Raw genomic sequence first — 20899 nt, 5'->3', positions numbered from 1 at the left:
TCTTATTCCAAAAGAAAAAAAATTTTTGCCTATTTAAGTACTACTCATATATTTCTTAAAATTTGATGTACAAGTTGATTATGGGAGGGGGAAGCAGTTAGATCTTTCAAAACAGTGGTTGGAGAAGCCTCGAATAAAACACCATTGGGGGTAACTTTTGTTTAGCCTAGCTACTCATCACCACACTACCTATGCTTAAAGAATGTCTCACAACTATAAATGATAGCTTACAACTATAAATGAACACACTTTATAGCAAAAGAAAGTTCTATCGAGAGTGTGCAGATATTTTGTGTATACCCTTAACAGAATGTCCACCTCTATATATAGGAAGGCATTGAGGTCATAAATTATATGAAGTTAAGGGAAATAAGAGCAATAGCAGAAAAAGGAGAGGTCTGCTTAAGCAGCGAAGGCAGTTAAATTGATTGTGGCAAAGAAGAAAGTGATAGATGTCTTAGCTTAAGCCCCACAGCTTCTACTCATGAAATGCTCCTCTTTCTATGATTAGCTTGAGATGGGAATGGAAAGTCTTTTAAAAAACTTCACAATGAAACTAAAAACAGACCCTTGATTCATTACATTTCTAATCTTCTCTAACGTGCATTAGCCATTGTATATAAGTGCATTTATTTTCAATCCAAACAAATTCTTCTAGATAAAGGTGGTAACTCAGACATCATGTTTACTCTCTTTCATTAATCTTCCAAGTCAGACCCACAATAAATCAAATTTAATTTCACTTTTACAAAAGTAATCTGAAAAGTCCCATTTACTTAGATATTATTACTTGTATTGTTTAATTAAAATATTAATCCACACTGTTTGGAATGTGTCCAGATGCATTAGAGAGAATGAATAATGTTAAAAGAAAGAAAAAAGGCATTCAACTTATTGGTAACACGGCAGACACAGGGTACTCTGTTAAAACAATAAAGCAAAGCCAAAAATGCATTTTCCTTGTCACCTCTGAAAAATCCAACATCTGATTAAACAAGCTGAAGTTGCCAAAGCATAGCAATGTTATTACTGAGTTATCTCTAAAAGTTGGTTCAACATTTAGACAGAAAAATGAGGTAACATTTTTAAAGTTTACTTTAAAAGAGTGTATTATAAAAAAGAAGCTAAGTTAATTGAAACAATGCTAAAAATCAATACACCAAAACCTGTTAATATTTCTTAATTTTCTAATTCTACCAAGATACAATCTACACAATTACCTATAATCAAACATCTCTTTTCCTCCTGTTAAAAATCTATGGGATATCTCTCTTCCTGTTTCCCAGATCCCATTTGTTGAACCTTTGGAACCTGGCCCAATTAATTAATCCTTTCCCTTTCCAAAGTTATCTTCAGTGATTTTTCTCTCTTAATGACTGGTTCCTAACAGTGTTCTTTTATCTTGAAACATAGTAATAGCTACCCCAAACAAAAACCAAACCGGTTCCCTCAACTTCAAGTTCTCTTTGGCTACAGCCTTCTATCTCATTTCCCCTTTACATTCAACCTTAAACTCACCAAGGTCCTTTACCTCTTATGAATCTACCACAATATGATTATTACCCTTAAGCACTCCACTGCAGCTGCTCTCTCCAAGGTCAACAATGATACCTTTTGATCTTTATCTATTTTAAGCACTCACTAAATATCTAACACCTATGACTATTCTACATGAAGCAGTCATCTACAAGATTCTTGTTACTGCCACTTCTCATTTTTCTCTTATGTATTCTTTTTTTTTTTTTTTTTTAATTTTCTAGTTCTCGGCGGACACAACATCTTTGTTGGTATGTGGTGCTGAGGATCGAACCCGGGCCGCACGCATGCCAGGCGAGCGCGCTACCGCTTGAGCCACATCCCCAGCCCCTCTTATGTATTCTTAACCTCTTAAGTACATTCCCTTTTCAAATTTCTAGCCTAGGACTTCTTCACTTTTTCATTCCATATGCTCACTCTGAATAAGATTACCTTATTCCATCTTCAGACACATACAAATCTAGTAGAATGTTCCACAAAAACATGTGAAATTCAACAAATTCAAAAATAAACCAATGATTTCTCATCTTCCATTTCTAACCTAGCTCTGTTTAGTTTACATTCTAAATAGATCTGTAATTTACTCACTTTCAACATCCCCACTGCCATTTTCTTTGACCAGACTAAGATCTATTGGTGGTTTCTAAAAAAATCTCTTTAACTGGGCCCTACTCCTACAGTCTTACCCACAAATCATTTTTTACAATGAGTGATTGTCCTAAAATGCAAACCTAATGTTCTCATTTCACATGGTCCTAGTTTTAGGATAAAATCAAACTGATTCTAAAGTCTTCAAGATTCTAAATTACTCTGGTCTCTGTTAACCTATCTGGCATAATTTCTCATTACCATTTCACCCTATTCCTTCTACACACTAACTCCAAACTCCAGCTCCAATGATTTTATCTCATTTCCTTCAACATTCTTTGAGTTCTTTCAGCTATATCTGTGTCCTCACACTATTTCCTCTGCCTAGAACATTCTTTCTCCATGTATCACCTAACCACTTTTACAACTGCCTCCTACCCCCCCCCCAAAAAAAAAAAACCCTCCTTGGTCTTCAGATACAGCTTCTACATCACTTCCTCCAGAAATCTTGCCCTTTCTCTAAGCCAGGGTTAAGGTAACAATATCCTTATCCTTGACTCGATTATGACATTTATTTGGCAGTATTATAATGTCTATTGGCATATTCTTGGGTGACAGTGCCCTGAAAGTTCACAAGACAGAGGCCATGAATGTTCTCACCTCTCTCAAAGGTGTGTGTGTGTGTGTGTGTGTGTGTGTGTGTGTGTGTGTTGGTGAGGACTGAACCCAGAGATGCTTTACCACAGAGCTACATTCCCAGCCCTTTTTATTTTTTATTTTGAGACACGGTCTCACCAAGTTGCTGAGACTAGCCTCAAAGTTGCAATCCTCCTGCCTCGGGCTTGCTGGGACCAAAGGCATCCACTACTGCATCCAGTCTCAATAATTTTTAAAACCTTCACCGGGATATAATTCATATACAATGAAACACAGGAATTTAAGAGCACAGTTAGGAGAGCTTTATCCCAAACCAGGTAATAGAATAATACCATTGATCCTCTCTTCCCACTCTGCCAAAAGTTATTTTGTACCTCTTGCATTCATTTCCCTCCTTCCTACCCAATCACTGATATGATCTGTAACACCAGAGATTAGTTTAGTCTGTTAAAAAAAAAGTCATATAAATAAAACCAGACATGTAGTGTTCTATAATCTATCATCTTTCACTTAGCATAATGCTTTTGAGAATCATTCATGTTACTACACATCAGTAATTAGGTCCTTTTTGTTGCTGAGTAGCATGCCATTGAATGAATGTTTCACAATGTGTTTACCCAAAAATCTCTTAAAAGATATTAGGATTGTTTCCAGGTTTGAACTATTATTAATAAAACTACTATGAACATTAATATACACAGTCTCTTTGTAGATACTGCCTTTTCATCTTTCTTGAATAAACATTTAGAAACAGAAATGCAGGGTGATACAGTCTAAGTGTATATTTAACATCATTTAAAAACTGCCAAACTGTTTTTCAAAGTGACAGAACAATTTTAAAATCTCATCAGCAAATTATGACAGTTCTGGTTACTCCATGTCCTCAAAGTTAGTACTTGGTGTCAGTCTCTTTCATTTTAGTCACTCTATTGACTGTAAAGTAACATCTCATTGTGGTTTTAATTTACCTTTTTCCCTAATGACTAAAGATGTTCAGCGCCTTTTCAAGTGCTGGTTGGTAATTCATATGTTGTTCTGCAAAGTTTCTGGTCAAGTCTTTTATACATGTTCCAAAGCAACTGATACGTTAGCAAACAAGCTGAATGCAATGTGAATTGCATGTACTTAAATAAAATAATGTCCATAATTGTAGGAAAATTGCACCCAGATAAACCAAACTGCATAGGAATACAGAACACACACACACACACACACACACAAAGAAATGGACCCACTACTTCATGGGTCATCCACATCAGGTGTTACAATTTTCTGTGAAACCACATAACAATTGGCAAGCTTCAACTCTTCCAATGCCCATTTCAACAAGCAAACTTCTAATCTTTTTCAATTTAAAATGCCATATTTATTATAGTGTTTACATACTGCTTAACCTTTTAATATGTATAAGACTGTGCTATGGATCTTACCAGGTTTCTGTCTTTTTGTCACAAAAAGTTGTTGGATGCAGTGCCCTATCCCCTTTCCCTATAAGTCCCATGGTTTTTATTCCTCCATTTTTAACAGCACAGTGATTGAGAAAAATATATTGCATTATAGAAGAATGTCTATGAAACTAGAGGGATCAGATGTCCTTGCCATTTTCTTCATCTTAGGCTGAAACATTGAAAAACCATTAGTCTAGTCTGAAGATGGCCTCGAATAGAGTGTATCACACCGAAGTTGAATAATGAGTTAGAACGACGACAAAAAAACTATCTTGTTAGGAACTTACAGCAAAACGGGGGTGCACCGAAACCTAGAGGAAGGATTTCCAGCACCGAGGTCCGGTAATTGAGTCTCAAACACGAGCCAACTGTGCGACCCGAGATCCTGGCTGACTGATCTGCGCAGCCCGACTTACAGCTACAGACCACGGGGCGTCGCCGGGAAGCTGCCAGCAAGCAGAGAGAAACATTGCTGCGGATTCTGTGGAATCCAGCCGGCTGAGCCCTCACTGAGCCCCGGGCTGAGTTCGGGATTTCAGACGGGGAAGGAAGCGGTACACTTCTATCCCCCACAACGGAAACTCCACCAAGGAAACCAGCGGCAACCATCTTGGAGAGCTGAAGTAACCACTGCCACTCTCCGACAGATTGCAACAATAAAACAGGTGCGTGTTACTCAGCTCATCTCCCATACAGCGGGGAATTCGCATAAAATCTCTCCTAGGCTTTCCCGGGGAGGGATTATCAAAGCGAGCCTGCATAAAGACTCGGGGAAAACTAGAGACACCTGACCTTCAACTCCCCCTCCCATCAGCGGGGAAAACGAAACCTGTCTTGCCAGCGCTGGGGGAGGTGCAAGTGGAAAAAATCAAAACAATAGAGTGCCTGGGATCCCAATAGCCACCCTCCACACCCAACAAACGGCAGGCCCAGAGTACAGTTTGAACTGCCGAGAGCCATCACTCAGGGGAAATCCGGTCTAGCATGAGAAACCAGGACTAGCAGGAGAAACCAGGGGACTAGAGGCCAGGCCCCGCGTGACTGGGAGGCTGGAGAACGTCCGCCCGCCAGCGACAGCCCACCCGCCGGCGACCGACCTCTTGACTGGGCGGCTAGAGATCGCCCGCCCGCCGGCAATAGCCGGCCCGTTGCCGCTGCGACTGGGCAGCTGGAGACTGCACGCCTGCCGGCAACATCCGGCCCATTGCCCCTGCAACTGAGCAGCTGGAAACCGCACACCCGCTGGCGAACAATCACCCGCCGGCTGCCAGCTCGACTGGGCAGCTGGAGACTGCCCGCCTGCCGGTGTCCGGGAGCTGAAACCAACCAGAGACAGTCCAGTCCCACCCCTCCATTCGGACACCCCAATAGAGCTGGAAAGTAACGTGAACATCATGAAAAAACAAGGGGAAAAAAGGAGTACAAACAATGCAGGACAACTTAAATCTACAGAAGGACCTAGAAGCATCAGAAACATGGATAGGGAAAGAACTCAAGGCATTCCTAACTCAGATGGAAAGGAATATTAGAGAAGACATGAGACAGCAAGTCCAAGCAATAAAAGTATATTTTGAAAATGAATTAAACAAACAAATTCAAATGGCAAAGAACAAACTTTACCAGGAGATAGAGATCTTAAAGAAAAATCAAACAGTAATCCTAGAAATGCAGGAAACTATAAACCAAATTAAAAACTCAAACGAGAATATTACAAATAGACTAGATCAAGTAGAAGTCAGAACATCAGATAATGAAGACAAAGTTTATCAACTTGAAAAGAATATAGTCAACACAGAAAAGATGCTTAAATCCCACGAGCAATCTATTCAAGAGATATGGGATGTCATAAAAAAAACAAATTTGAGAGTGAACGGGATAGAAGAAGGCATAGAGAATCAAACCAAAGGAATGGACAACCAATTAAATGAAATAATTCTAGAAAACTTCCCAGAGATGAAAGATGGAATGGATTGCCATATCCTGGAAGCCTACAGGACTCCAAACATTCAATTCCAGAATATACAAAGAACTCAAAAAATTAAACAATAAGATAACAAATAACCCAGTCAACAAATGGGCCAAGGACCTGAACAGACACTTCTCAGAGGAGGACATAGAATCAATCAACAAGTACATGAAAAAATGCTCACCATCTCTAGCAGTCAGAGAAATGCAAAGCAAAACCACCCTAAGATACCATCTCACTCCAGTAAGATTGGCAGCCATTATGAAGTCAAACAACAATAAGTGTTGGCGAGGATGTGGGGAAAAGGGTACACTTGTACACTGCTGGTGGGACTGCAAATTGGTGAGGCCAATTTGGAAAGCAGTATGGAGATTCCTGGGAAAGCTGGGAATGGATCCACCCTTTGACCCAGCTATCGCCCTTCTCGGACTATTCCCTGAGGATCTTAAAAGAGCGTACTATAGGGATACTGCCACATCAATGATCACAGCGGCACAATTCACAATAGCTAGACTGTGGAACCAACCTTGATGCCCTTCAATAGATGAATGGATAAATGTGGCATCTATACACAATGGAGTATTACGCAGCACTAAAAAATGACAAAATCATAGAATTTGCAGGGAAATGGATGGCATTAGAACAGATTATGCTAAGCGAAGCTAGCCAATCCTTAAAAAACAAATGCCAAATGTCTTCTTTGATATAAACAGAGCAACTAAGAACAGAACAGGGAGGAAGAGCATGAGGAAAAGATTAACATTAAACAGAGATGAGTAGGGGGAGAGAAAGGGAGAGAGAAGGGAAAGCATATGGAAATGGTAGGAGACCCTCAATGTTACACAAAATTACATATAAGAGGTTGTGAGGAGAAAGGGGGGGGGGACAAGGGAGAGAACTGAACAACAGCAGATGAGGTAGAGAGGGAAGATGGGAGGGGAGGGGGGATAGTAGGGGATAGGAAAGGTAGCAGAATACAACAGTCACTAATATGCCATTATGTAAAAACGTGAGTGTGTAACTGATGTGATTCTGCAATTTGTATTTGGGGTAAAAATGGGAGTTCATAACACAATTGAGTCAAATGTACGAAAGATGATATATCGTGAGCTTTGTAATGTTTTGAACAACCAATAAAAAAAAAACCAAAAAACATTAGTTAGCATGATTTGTTATAGGCTTTTCTTATATACCCTTTTCTTATATACCCTTTGTCAAACTGAAGTAAATTTCTTTTATTTCTAAGTTTGGTAAGGGATTTGTTAACAAATGAGTATTGAATTCAGTCAATGTTTATCTCCTTGCCCCATGTCTATTATTTTTGTAATGTTATTTTTCTTTATCCTGTCAATTTAATAAATTACACTGATTGACACTTGAATGTTAACTCAATCTTGTATTCTTGGGATAAACTCAATTCAGCCACAGTTTGTATTATGCTTTTTATGTATGAATAGATTCAACTGTCTAGTTATTTTTTTTTGAGGGCTTCCGTATCTATGTTGATGAGGACTAGTGATCTAAACTTTCCTTGTAATTTCTCCAATAGTTTTTAGTATCAGAGTTATTCCAGCCTCTAACACAGCAGGGAAATGTTCTCTTTTCTCTTTACTGCAAAAAGCTTGCTCTAGAGAATTCATTAATACACTATTACTCACAGAGTTTTATTTTGTGAGGTTTTTAAAATTATAAATCCAGTTCCTTTAGGGATGAAGATGTTATTAATTTCTGTCATTTCTTGTCTCAGTTTTGGTTTGAATGTTTCCATTTGTCACATTTATTGGCATAATGTTACTCTTATTTCCTACTATCCTTTAATGGCTTTACCATCTGTAGTAATTATATTCAATCTTCCATCTTGATATCATCATATTGTTTTTTGGTATAGAAAATTACAGCTTTTCATTCCCTCAAGCACTGATTTAGGTGAATGCCATAAACTTTAATACATTGTCTTTTCATTACCATTCAGTTTGAAATATTGTTGTTTTCCTTGTGCTATCTTTTTTGAGCCAAAGTTAACAAACAATTTAGTGTCCCTATTCTTTGAATGACTATGCTCAGATAATTTTGCTTATGTAAAATTGATATTTTTAACTTATGTAAAGTTGATGGTTGATATACCATCAACCCTTCATTATAATTATTCTTGCTTTAAACAGCTTTTCTCCTTTAAAGAAATTAAAAGAAATAATCTTTACATTTACTATTTACCATTCCCAATGTTTCATTCTTACCAATATATTTTTAAAAATATTTTTAGTTACCGATGTTCACAGTACCGTTATTTTGTTTATTTAGCTGTGTGTGTGTGTGTGTGTGTGTGTGTGTGTGTGTGTGTGTGTGTTTAATGCAGTGCCTCACACATGCTAGGCAAGCACTCTACCACTGAGCCACAAACCCAGACCTTTTACCATTATTTTTTAATCGTATTTTAAGATGTTATTCTATTGTCTTTTGACCTTCACTGTTTTGTTTTTTTTTTTTAAAGAGAGAGTGAGAGAGAGGAGAGAGAGAGAGAGAATTTTTTTTTAATATTTATTTTTTAGTTCTCGGCGGACACAACATCTTTGTTGGTATGTGGTGCTGAGGATCGAACCCGGGCCGTACGCATGCCAGGTGAGCGCGCTACCGCTTGAGCCACATCCCCAGCCCCAACCTTCACTGTTTTTGATAAGAAACCAGTCATCATTTGCATTGTTCCTTTTTATGTCCTCTTATTTTTCTCTGGCTACTTTTACCATTTTCTACTTATAACTGGTTTCCAGCAGTTGGGTTACAATGTGTATAGGTGTGTATTTGTCCTCCTTGGAGTTTATTTTCTAGGACACTTACTGGAGAATTATCTTGCCAAATTATTAACCATTATTCACCAGTACTACTCAATATACTTCTTCAAACTCTAGCCAGAACAATTAAGGAAAAGAAATTCAAGGGATACAAACAGGAAAGAGAAAAATTATCTGTTGATGACATGTTCCTATATCTAGAAGACCCCAAAACTCCATAAAAACACTTCTAGAGCTGATAAATAAATTCAGCAAAGTATCAGAACACAAGATCACTACCCATTAACCAACAGTTTTCCTATTTTCCAATAATAAATCTGTTGAGAAAGAAATCAGGAAACTCTCATGTCCAAAATAACCTCAAGAAAATAAAATATTTGGGAATAAATCTAACCAAGGAGGTAAAAGACCTCTACAATGAAAACTAAAGAACACTGAAGAAAGAAAATTGAAGAATACTTTAGAAGATGGAAAGACTTCCCATGTTCTTAGGTAGGCAGAATTAATATTGTCAAACTGCCTATATTACCAAAACACTATACAGATTCAACACAATCTCAACCAAATACCTAAAACAGTCTTCAAAGAACTAGGAAAAATAGTCTTAAAATTCATTGGAAGAATAAAAAACCCTGAATAGCCAATGCAATACTAAACAAGAAGAGTGATGCTGGAGGCATCACAATACCTGATCTCCTCCAGTTGTGGTGGCACATACCTATAATCCCAGCAGTTTGGGAGATTCAGGCAGGAAGACTGTAAGTTCAAAACCAGCCTCAGCAGTTAAACACCCGGGTATCAAAGGAAAACAAATAAACAAAAACAACCTGACCCCAAATTATACTACAGAGCTATAGTAACAAAACCAGCATGGTATTAGCATCAAAACAGATAGGAGAACCAATGGAATACGATAGAAAACACAGAGACAAACCCACATAGTTACATTCATCTCATACTGAACAAAGGTGCCAAAAATGTCAAAGAACCTTTTTAACAAATGGTGCTGGGAAAACTGAATTTACATATAGAAGAATAAAACTAGATCCCTCTCTCTCATCTTGCATAAAAGTTAAATCAAAGTGGATCAAAGACATAGGAATTACATCAGAAATGCTGCAACAGTTAGAAGAAAGCATAAGGTCAACAATGTGCAGGCACCCACTTCCTTAATAAGACCCTGAAAACTCAAGAAACAAAAACCATGAATCAATAAGTGGGAATGACATCAAATTAAAAAAGTTTCTGCACAGAGCAAAGGAAACAAGAACATGAAGAGAAAGCATACATAATGGGAGAAAATCCTTGCCACCTACTCTTTTGATAGAAGATTCATATTCAGAATAAATACATACACACTACATACACACACACACACACACAAAAAAAAAAAAAAAACCCACAAATAACCTAATCAATAAATGGCCAAAAGAACTGAGCAGACATTTCTCAAAAGTAGAAATACAAATGATCAATAAATACATGAAAAAATGTTCAACACCCTCAACAATCAGGAAAATGCAAATCAAAACTATTATGAGACTTCATCTCACTCCAGTTAGACTGGGAATCATCAAGAAAACAAATAATAAATGCTGGCAAGAATGTGGGGGAAAAGGTACACTCATACTTTGTTGGTGGGATTGCAAATTAGTACAACTACTTTGGAAAGCACCAGATGGAGATTCCTCTAAAAACCAATAGAAGCACCATTTGATCCAGCTGTCTCACTCCTTGGTATTTATCCAAAAGAACTAAAGTCAGCATACTATAGTGATAGGGGCACACCAAAGTCGATGGCAGTACAATTCACAACAGCCAAGTTATGACATCAGCCCAGATGCCCATCAACAGATGAATGGATAAAGAAAATGTGGAATATATATACAATGGAGTTTTACTCAGCCATAAAGAACAACAAAATTATGCCATTTGCTGGTAAACAGAGAACATCATGCTAAGTGAAATAAGCCAGACTCATAAATTCAAGGGTCAAATGTCTTCTCTCATACATGGAAGCTAGAGCAGTGTAAGGAAAAAGGGGATAAAGGTAGATGCCATGAAAATAGAGTGGACATAAGTGTAGAGGAAGGGTATTGAGGGGGCAGAAGGATGGGACAGGAAAGGAAAGAATTGAGGAATGAATTTGACAAATTATGCTATGTGTTTATATATGAATATACCACAGGTTATGTATATCTATAAACTATCAATTGAAAGAAGAAAAAAAATAATAGATGAAAAGCCAGGGAAGTAGAAGAAGGAGAACAGGGGAAGGAAGGAGGGTAAAGAGAAAACACTGTGGACAAAAATGGAGTAAATCATATTCCATGCATGTGTGACTGTGTCAAATGGACCCCACAATTATGTATAATTGCAATGCACTAATAAAGACTTTTATTTAAAAAACTGAGATATAACTCACTTCTTAAGATTCACCTTTTTAAAGAAGTAGGATTTGAGTGGTTTTCATTATATTCACATGGTCACGAAATCAGTACTTACCTAATAGCGTAACATTTTCATCATCCCATAAAGAAAACAACCCCACACCCATTAGCACTGTTTCCATGCTGTCCTTCTAAATGCTGAAAAGCAATTAATGTACTATCTCTATGGATTTCACTACACTGGACATTTAATAGAAATGAATTATACACCATGTAGTTTTTTGTCTTCCTTCTTTCATTTAACATTATGTTTTCAAGGCTGTAGAGAACATTTGTAATACATTCCTATCATGAAATAATTATATTACAGATTATATGATATATATTGTTCATCCATTCATCAATCAAGTTTTTTTTCCAGTTTTTGCTTATTATAAATAATGAAGTTATGAATATCCATGTACAAGTTTTGGTGTTGGTTTATTTTCCATTCTCTTGTGTACATTATTAAGAGTGGAATGCTGCATCACACAATAAGTCTGTTTAAACATCTGAGGACATGCTACACTGCTTGGTGGATGTACTTACTTTACTTTCCCATCAATAATGAAAGAAGGCTGCAATGAGGACACACCCTCTTCAACATATTATTATCCAACTTTTAAAATTATGATCAATCTAGGATGTGTAGGGATAAATCACTGTAAAGTTTTCGTCGTTGTTGTTGTTTTGTTTTTGTATTTCCCCAATGGCTAATTATGCTAAGCATCTCTTCATATATTTACTGGCCAATTTTACATCTTCTTTGAAGAAATGTCTATTCAAATCCTTTGGCCATTTTTCACTTGTTTATTTATCTTTTTATTCTTGAGTTATAAAAGTTCTTTATACTGTAGTCTATACACTTATTAGATATACAATCTGTAAATATTTTCCCAATTATGTAGGTTCCCAACAGCCTTAATTACTGTAACTTTGAGAAATTAGTCTATTATTTCTCTAGAAAATTTTGTTTCTGTATTTTCCAAAATTCTAGTAAAGAATACATATCGTGTTAAATGGTATTTCTGTTCTAGAAGTTTTATAGAAAGAGATGTGTATATTTATAATGGTTTTGAAAATGCCCAAAACTACCCTGAAAGAATGAATTCACCCTTAATTCCATTATCCAAAGATTATAGCTATCTCATTTTTATAAATTTTCAGTCTTTCCTTGTTTATAAGACAGGATAGTAGTTGTTCTTATATAACTTACACCACATACACACACAATAAGTATACATATACATTCGACACCTTCATGCTGGTGATTAAACTCAGGGAGGGCCTCAAGTATTCTAGACAAATGCTATACAACTGAGCTACATTCCCAACACATAGAATTTTATGTGCTGCCTTTGGTTGTGTTTTGTTTTTTCTTTCTTTCTTTCAATTTAAGAATATAAACCTTTCATTAAGTCATTAAAATATCCCCCCCAATTTTTTTTTCTTTAGCCCATTCTCTCCCCCCTCTCATCTCCATGAACTCCAATTACATGTATGTTAGACTAGATGGTGTTATCCCAGAGGCTCTGGTGTTGTGGGCTTATCTAAGGGTCAATTTCTACTGAAGCAAATTTTCCTTCACTCATTATACATGACATATTTCTGTTTATTTGCCAGGCAAGTAATTGCTGATTGTGTATTGGGCACTGTGAATATCGTATAAGGATTCCAGCTTATCTGTTTCTTTTAAGCTACTGAGTTTTGTTCTTGATAGCTTAGTTTACCCTTAAACTAAGTTTAAAATGGCTTAATTTAAGGCTTTATTAGGGCAGGTCTAGAACAACTCTTACTCTACAACAGAGGTTGTTAAACTTTCTATAGAGAATTTGTCATGAATAAGCTATACCTTTCAACTGCAAATACTCAACTCTGCTGTTATAGCCCCAAAGAAGCCACAGATAATATTGTATAAACTTTCATAGATGACCGCATTTCAATGCATCTTTATTTATGGTTACTGAAACTTTTTTATGGTCACAAACTTTTATTCTTAATTTTTTTCCCAAACATTTAAACATAAATACTACCCCTATGTCATAGGCCATGCAAAAACTATCAGTAGGCCAGCTAGCTGTGGTGGTATATCTATAACTCCAATGATTCATGAGGCTAAGGCAAGATGATGGATCACAAGTTAAAGCCCAGTTTGGACCATTTAGTGAGACGTGGTCTCAAAAAGGGGTGGGGGTGGGGAATGTGGATGTATCTCAGTAGTAAGAGTGTCCCTGAGTTCAATCTGGAGTACCAAGTCAAAAGAAGACAAAAGAAAAAGGGGGGGCGGGGTCAGAGGCCAGATTTGACATACAATCCATGGTTTGCCAATCCCTGACCTGAAGTATAATACTTAATTTCAAATTCTGGTATTTCAGATAAATGTTCAGTGTGTTACCTTGATGTATATATATTCTGGCAATCTGGAATCCAATATTTCTTACCACTGTAGGACTCCCAGCATCTAGTTCTGCTCTTAACCCCATAACAACCACTCTCTACTAGGCCTTGCAATCATCTATGTAGGTGTAGCCCAGCCCTCAACCAAGTACCTCTAGGAATCCCCACCCCCCCACACACACACCTTAGTTCCTTCTTACTGATACCCTTCCTAGCAAGTTCCAATTACTTCAGAAACCCAATACTCTAATCTCTGCATCTTCAGTTCAGTAGAACTCCCTTGCTCTGTGCTTCAATTCTGTTCCTTATGCCACAGTCAGAATACTGTCCCAAAGCACAAAGATGAACTAACCATGGGGCTTGCTTTGTTTGCTCTCTAATATTCAGTGCCTAAAAGTAGCTCTACTTAATGTATTTTGTCATGTTTTATAGTTACAGTTAAAGAAAAAAAATACTAGTTAGTTACTCTGCCAAAGCTAAAAGCCGATATTAACTTCACTACATATTTGATTAATATATGAGCAACTAAATAAACCTAATTTCATAGTTTGTATGAACCTCCATGATCAACACTTCGTGGTGTTCACTCTATAATCCTTTTCCCCTGAGAGTGCACAAAACTGTAACTTGCTTCAATCCCAAGGAATATGGGAAAGGTGACAAGATCTTAATCCTGTGACCAAATCATGTTACATAAAATTCTGCCATGCTGCTAGACTATCTTTAGACAAGATGTGGCCATGTTAGAAAAGTAAATATGATAAGGAAATTGAAGTAGTCTCAAAGTGCTGAGTGCAGCTGGCAGCTAATAGGCATCGTAAAGACAGGGCCCTCAATCCTGTAACACAAGAAAATGTGGTTTACTCTGAACAAGCCTGAAAGCAGATTCTTCCTAAATTAAGCTTTCAAATGAGATTGCAGCCCAGTCAATATCTTGAAAGCAGCCTTGTCTAAGACTTATGTGGAAGACTGAGTAAAATCATGCCTACACTCCTGATCCACAGAAACTGTGTATTTTACGCTGTTAGATTTGTAGCATAGACTGAACATCACTAATCTGAAATCCAAAATCCGAAACTTTTGAACACCAACATAAGAAAAAAATGTTCAGATTTTGACATATTTTGGATTTCTTGGATTAGCAATGCTCAAATTGTAATGTCTACACAAATATTCCAAAAACCACAACAAAAACCCAATATCTGAAAGAATTCTTGTTCCAAGCTTTTTGGACAAGGAATTTTCAACCTGTAGTCTGTCAAACAGTAATAGGTAACTAAAACAACATACTATTGAGAGATACTCTAAAGCAACCACAAATATTTATTACTGGAAAGCACAAGCAGTGTAGAAGCAAGAGAGAAGCCAAAAGTACACTGAAGAACATGGAAAGCTACCTCACACCTATGTCCTCAACAGAGAATAGAAGCAAAGATATGATACATTTTTTCACTAAGACAAGAGGGTTCTGGCATAGCAAAAAAACTGTTCATCAGAAATCAGGTGTGGTCAGTCATATGAGCACTCTCAAGAACAGCCAGAACCAGCAGCAGTGTCTGTTTAAGCACAACAGGATGGTCTGGCATATCTAACTTGTGGTATTCACAACATTCAGCGGAGTTTAGCATATTAGTACTATCCTCATTTGCTTAGCAAATGTGAGCTCTTGCCCTTAATAAATTCAAAATGATATCTGCTCTTTTTAAAAGCAAATCAGCACCATTTTACCAGGAAAGAAAGAAAAAAACCAAGGGTTGTTTTTGTTTTTAATCCCCCCACCCCAACAGAGTAACAAACTGTATTTACATTATAGATAGAACTAGGCATTTCAAAGAGCTGGATATCCTCACCTGATATCACTAAATTCTCAAATCACACTAACACCCTTTTGAAAAATTCCACACACTGAAAGGATTCTTTTGCATTAATGCAGATTTACAAGCAGCATGCCTATAGGACTAAGGGAGGAAAAATCAAAGGGGGGGGGAGGGGGTGGAGACAGAGAAGTAAAGCAAAGCAAAAATGGCAAAATGTTAACAAGTGTATGGTTGTTAACTGAACTACTCTAACTTTTCTAATACAGGTCTGAATGTTTCTATAAAAAACCGAGAAGACAGAAATGAGAAAATTTTCTTAGTAGGCTAAGTGAGTTCAGAAATTTTTTTTAAAAAATCATTAAAATTAGAAAAGATTGAAGAAGTATAATTTTCACTCCTATTTTGGAAAACAGTGAAAGAAATCACGGTAAATAACCAAATATGCACATTTTAAAGCACTTAACATTTAATAATCATGTAGTATTTTTCTCAGAATTCACAAATTCTTATAAAAACACATTCTGACTCATCTGTAAAACCCTTTGGTTCTGTAGACAATTATTATTCACTTTTATATCTGCAGTATTCTCTAAACTCTTGTTACTTAACATGTAGTCTGGTAGACCAATAATATCACATTACCTATTAGCTTGTTAGAAATACAGCACCTCTGTATCCACCCTAAACCTACAGAATCACAATCTGCACTTTGATACAGAAATAATTTGAAAGCTTGTTAAAGTTCCCAAAACATTACTATAGACAATAAAACATATTCATGATAAATACTATAAATCTATTCAAATCACAAGCATCAAAGTTGGCTTAAAAAATAGAAAACACAGGGTTGCAAGGTTTTCGGCAGGCTTTTGTTTGTTTTTCAAGAATCAGTCTATCTGATTGATCATATCAGAGGCACTGGGGTCTCTTGTAGGATTTAGTACTACACAAAATCTAATCAAGATTTTTGAAATTTGAAATCAACTGTTAAATAAAACTCTAACAAGTCTGATTTAAATACAAATATCACTTAGCACATTCAAGACTACATCATAAAAGATGAAATAAATGCTGGAACACTAACCACTAACTAATATAAATTGTTAATAAACACAATATGTTGAAAGAAAGTAAACTATCTTCTAGAAACTTAAAAAAGGGGGAAAAAACAGTTTTCTCACTAAAAGCATTGATTTCCTACCTGCAAATTAATCCTTTAAATTTCATTATAATCAGCTAAAAGTGCCAGGATAGTACAAAGTAGGAGGCCTACAAAATTAGTACAAGGTATTGATTAAATACCTATAGACAATCTTTGGGGTAAGCTAGATCATAATATAATGCATAAAGGAACTCAGTACACAGTATTTGAGTGGGGCGGGAATCGGGGCAATAATTTTCCTCCAACACTGACTAGGATCAGAAAGACTCACATAGCTGAAAGAAAGGCTCAAGTAGCTGAAAGCTGTGGTGTCAGCAAACTTAAACCATCCTATGTAATTTTCTTAGTAGTTTAAAGAGTCTTCAATTTGATTTCTCTAATAAACCTTCCTATTTGGAAGAAAACTGGCCAAAAGAGAGCTTGTTTTTAATGAAGATTACATTATTATCATATTTACATGATTCTAGAGATATTTAAAAATATTAACTCGTTTAAAATAACCAAAATTAATCCATCATGTTAGTGAAAAAAATATTATCTTCATTAAAAATAATTGTTTTCCAGAATGAAAAAACAAAACAAACAAAAAACTGGGGAGATGAGTGGTATTATTGTACATTTTTTACAAATATCTTTAATGTCTTAATAGAAGACAGATGAACTATCTCATTGGCTTCTATATTCAATATTTTGCAATATGTCACTTTGTTGAAATTTATAAAGAAAATCCAGGCTCATAAAGACATATAATTGGTAAAAAATTATATTTTGGTATCCTTTTCAAATCTGAGTATTCTTCAATACTATACCTAATTCCAAAAGTGCAGTTGATTATAATACTGATGTGTAATCTAAAACCATACCAGTGACCATTTATACATTAAAATTCTTTATTCTAACCTTGCAGTTTGAATGGGTCATTTTACACAAGGCATAATTTTGTAACATTGTATATTGCTCATCTGGAAAATGTTTATTCACTGAGTTATGTAGATCTCCAAATGTTGACACATTTCACTCCATGAATTTTTTTTTCTTTTTTCTTTTTTTTTTTTTTTTTTTACAAACTGTATGTTAAAACTACTATCAGTCTCATTAGAAAATTCTTCCAGAAAGAGGCTGTCACACTCATAGTGGCAGATTCGTGTTTTCTAAAATTGTAGTTTTCACTTTGAAGTTTTTTTAATCACTGGCACCCAAAGTGTGTCAGATAACCTAAGAAAAATATGGCTAGTTCAACTGGAAATCAAATCATGTAGGGGACACATGCTTTTCTCTAAGACAACCATATTTGTCTTCTCAAAAAAGTGCTTTATGTATACTACCCATTTCATCACACAAGGTATTAAAAACGCATGTACTTAAGAATCAAGATTAATAATAAGTAATAATTTTGAATTGCACCTAATAGCTCAGTGGTAGAATATCTGTCTAGGATGTGCAACACTCTGGATTCAATTCCCAGGACCACCCCCTCTCCCCCCGGAAAAAACAAAAACAAAACAAAAAAACACTTTAAAGTATTCTTTTTACTTTAAGTAGATAGTCCTGAAGAACAGAATGACCACTAGTAACTTGGTACACTGCTTGGCTTTATGCTTAGGTCCCCAGCAGTTTTAACCACCACTGTTTTTGCAGATCAGTGCAAATGTAGAAAGGGCAAATAATTTTCAATATTATCATGGGCATAGATTTTACCTAATGGATCTCCTGAAAGGATTTCAGGGAACATGCCCCCAACCCCAGGGGTTCTCACATTGCTTCTAGACTCACTGCACTATACCAATGCAAACACGCCTTAATCTTTCTTTTCCTATCATTATAATCCACTGACTCATTCAACCAATAACTTATGTAGTACCACTAAGTACCCTAAAATGCTTGAGTTTTTGAATGTCATTCCACCATTCTTTGTATCCCAAGCTCCTAGAACAGAGACTGGCTGGCTCAGAGAAGAATCTCAATATTTACCAAAAGAATTAATTAACAGATAGCTACAACGTATTTTAACTTACATTTCAAAGTTTTTTAGGATACATCTATCTCTCTCTCTCTCTCTCTCTCTCTCTCATACCCAAACATATACTCACACAAAAGTAAACAATCTAAATACTGTACTCTTATTTTCCAGCACTAACAGGAAAGACTTGTTAATACATAACCTCTAGCCTTAATATATTTGAAGAAGTTTTATTTTCACACTACTCTAAATGTAAATTGCTGTATGTACATGTAGTTCTTGCTCTCAATATATCATGGAAACTAAAATTCACATATATTAGAATCACATGCTCCAACTAACCGTAAGGTTTTATGGCAACCGTGAGCTATAATAACATAGTACTGTGCAATGCACATTAGTGTACATACACAAAGAAATAAGAAGCTCTAGTGACCCATACTCATTACAATAAAACGGGAAGGAAAAGCATCATAGGAAGAATGGATGGGCATTGACTTTGAATTGGTACCCCTTCAAGAAAGCAAATCAGATACCTAAGTGACTTTCTCAAACCCACTGCATTTGAGAATTACTGTCCATGAGTAATTAAAAGTATTTTCAATTCTTCAACAGTGTTTGCAAATGAACTGGAGGGTAGAGCAGAAGAATAGTGGAATATGTCTGTAATACAGTGACACTAAAGCATATCATACTAAATTTATCCTGGTCTTAAATACTACAGGAATGAACATTTCTCAAAAGAGAGATACATCAAATCTTTGGACTTTCATCTAACTCTTCTCCTCATTCAATCACATTAGTCTTAGAACTACTCAAAAGCATTGGGCTGTCCTCCTCTCTAGCCTTGTGCACATCTACGCTCAGGAATTTTATTCTATTTGATTTTTAAAATAAAACATAAATTTTCAAAAACTATTATAAATTTTCAAAATAGTAGATTTAACTCTAATTTAAAAAGGGGGGGCTACTTATCATTAAAACTTTAAGTGGATCAGCCAAAAGTTAGGAAGAAATTGAAAAATATTTTACAGCAAACACTAATGGAAGCTTAGCAACTAAGGGTGTCATGAGAAAAACAATAAATAACTTCACTTAAAAAAAAAACTACTCTATTTATTAAGTATTGCAAGTGGGACAAATGGGAAATGCTATTTAAACTATACCTTAAAATGTACTGTGATGTTCCAAGGAAGAGCTGAACTTGATGCAAGAAGATCAAATAGCAAACCAATTGGATAATGCCTAAAAATGAAAGAGTATATTTTAAGAGAGAATAAATATGTAAAGTGGTTAACTACAACTTCAAAATAAATTTACAGAACTTATTTTTACCACCAAATATCATGGGCTTTTGACCAATCACAAGAAGGTAACATTTATAGTTACAGCCGCAGGCCAATATACTTTCCAGGCATCAAGTAATTTTCCCCATAAAACTCAATGTACATGATAGGATTACAGGAAGGTATTCTTTACCAACCGTGTGCACTGTGTGTTACTGTAGGGTAATAACAAATTGTTATTCCAGTGTACATAATGGGCAAGTTGAAATATTTTTTAAAGTTTTACAACAACTTAAAATTTTAGAAAACTCTAAGAACCCATACAAGCACCTAAGAAGCATGCAAACCACTTATTCAATGGTTATTCCAATTAACAGTATAGCACACAAAATTTCCAGGCTTTTACCTAAGCATTTGCATCTAAATATAGATTCAGAATTCTTTACAAAATACACTATACCCTATTTTTCTCACGATAATGTCAACATTTTCCCAAAGCATGGAATATTCTTCTTAAGCCTAATTTTAACATTTTCTTAAAACTAAAGTTTTGACTTCCTAAATAAGAGAATGTTTCCTAACATATAAACCTCATTCAGTGAAACAAATTACTTTGCAATAGACAAATGTGAATACTACAAACCTGGCAGATTTCAGGACAAAATTTTTTTTAAGTCATCAGCATAAACTGAGGTAACTTAATTAGTAAATCAGAATTAAATTATACTCCCAACAAAGGCAAAAAGATAACTATATACCTTCCTGGTTTTATTTCTATAAAGTACTGATGATATGTTACTTCTAGATTTATGAGCTAAAAATCTGAAAATATATGTAATCTCCTCCTAAATGAGTAAATGATCA

The 20899-nt window shown here is 35.8% G+C and overlaps 1 protein-coding gene across 3 annotated transcripts in view; it reads right to left on the bottom strand.

Moving 5' to 3' along the window:
• Atg5 (autophagy related 5) overlaps positions 1–20899 on the bottom strand; it is a 127880-nt gene that overhangs the window by 71825 nt on the left and 35156 nt on the right. For 2 of the 3 annotated variants that reach the window (XM_026389663.2, XM_026389664.2), the window contains exon 4: positions 19916–19994. The exons of the other annotated variant lie outside the window; for it this stretch is intronic. In XM_026389663.2, the coding sequence (XP_026245448.1) occupies positions 19916–19994 (79 nt within the window). The remainder of the gene's footprint in view (positions 1–19915; positions 19995–20899) is intronic. 3 annotated transcript variants of the gene reach the window in all.

The sequence above is a fragment of the Urocitellus parryii genome, chromosome 8 (genome assembly GCF_045843805.1).
Source record: "Urocitellus parryii isolate mUroPar1 chromosome 8, mUroPar1.hap1, whole genome shotgun sequence".
Lineage (NCBI taxonomy): Eukaryota > Metazoa > Chordata > Mammalia > Rodentia > Sciuridae > Urocitellus > Urocitellus parryii.
Note: the sequence above shows the minus strand (reverse complement) of the source record. Positions and strands in the feature narration are given on the sequence as shown.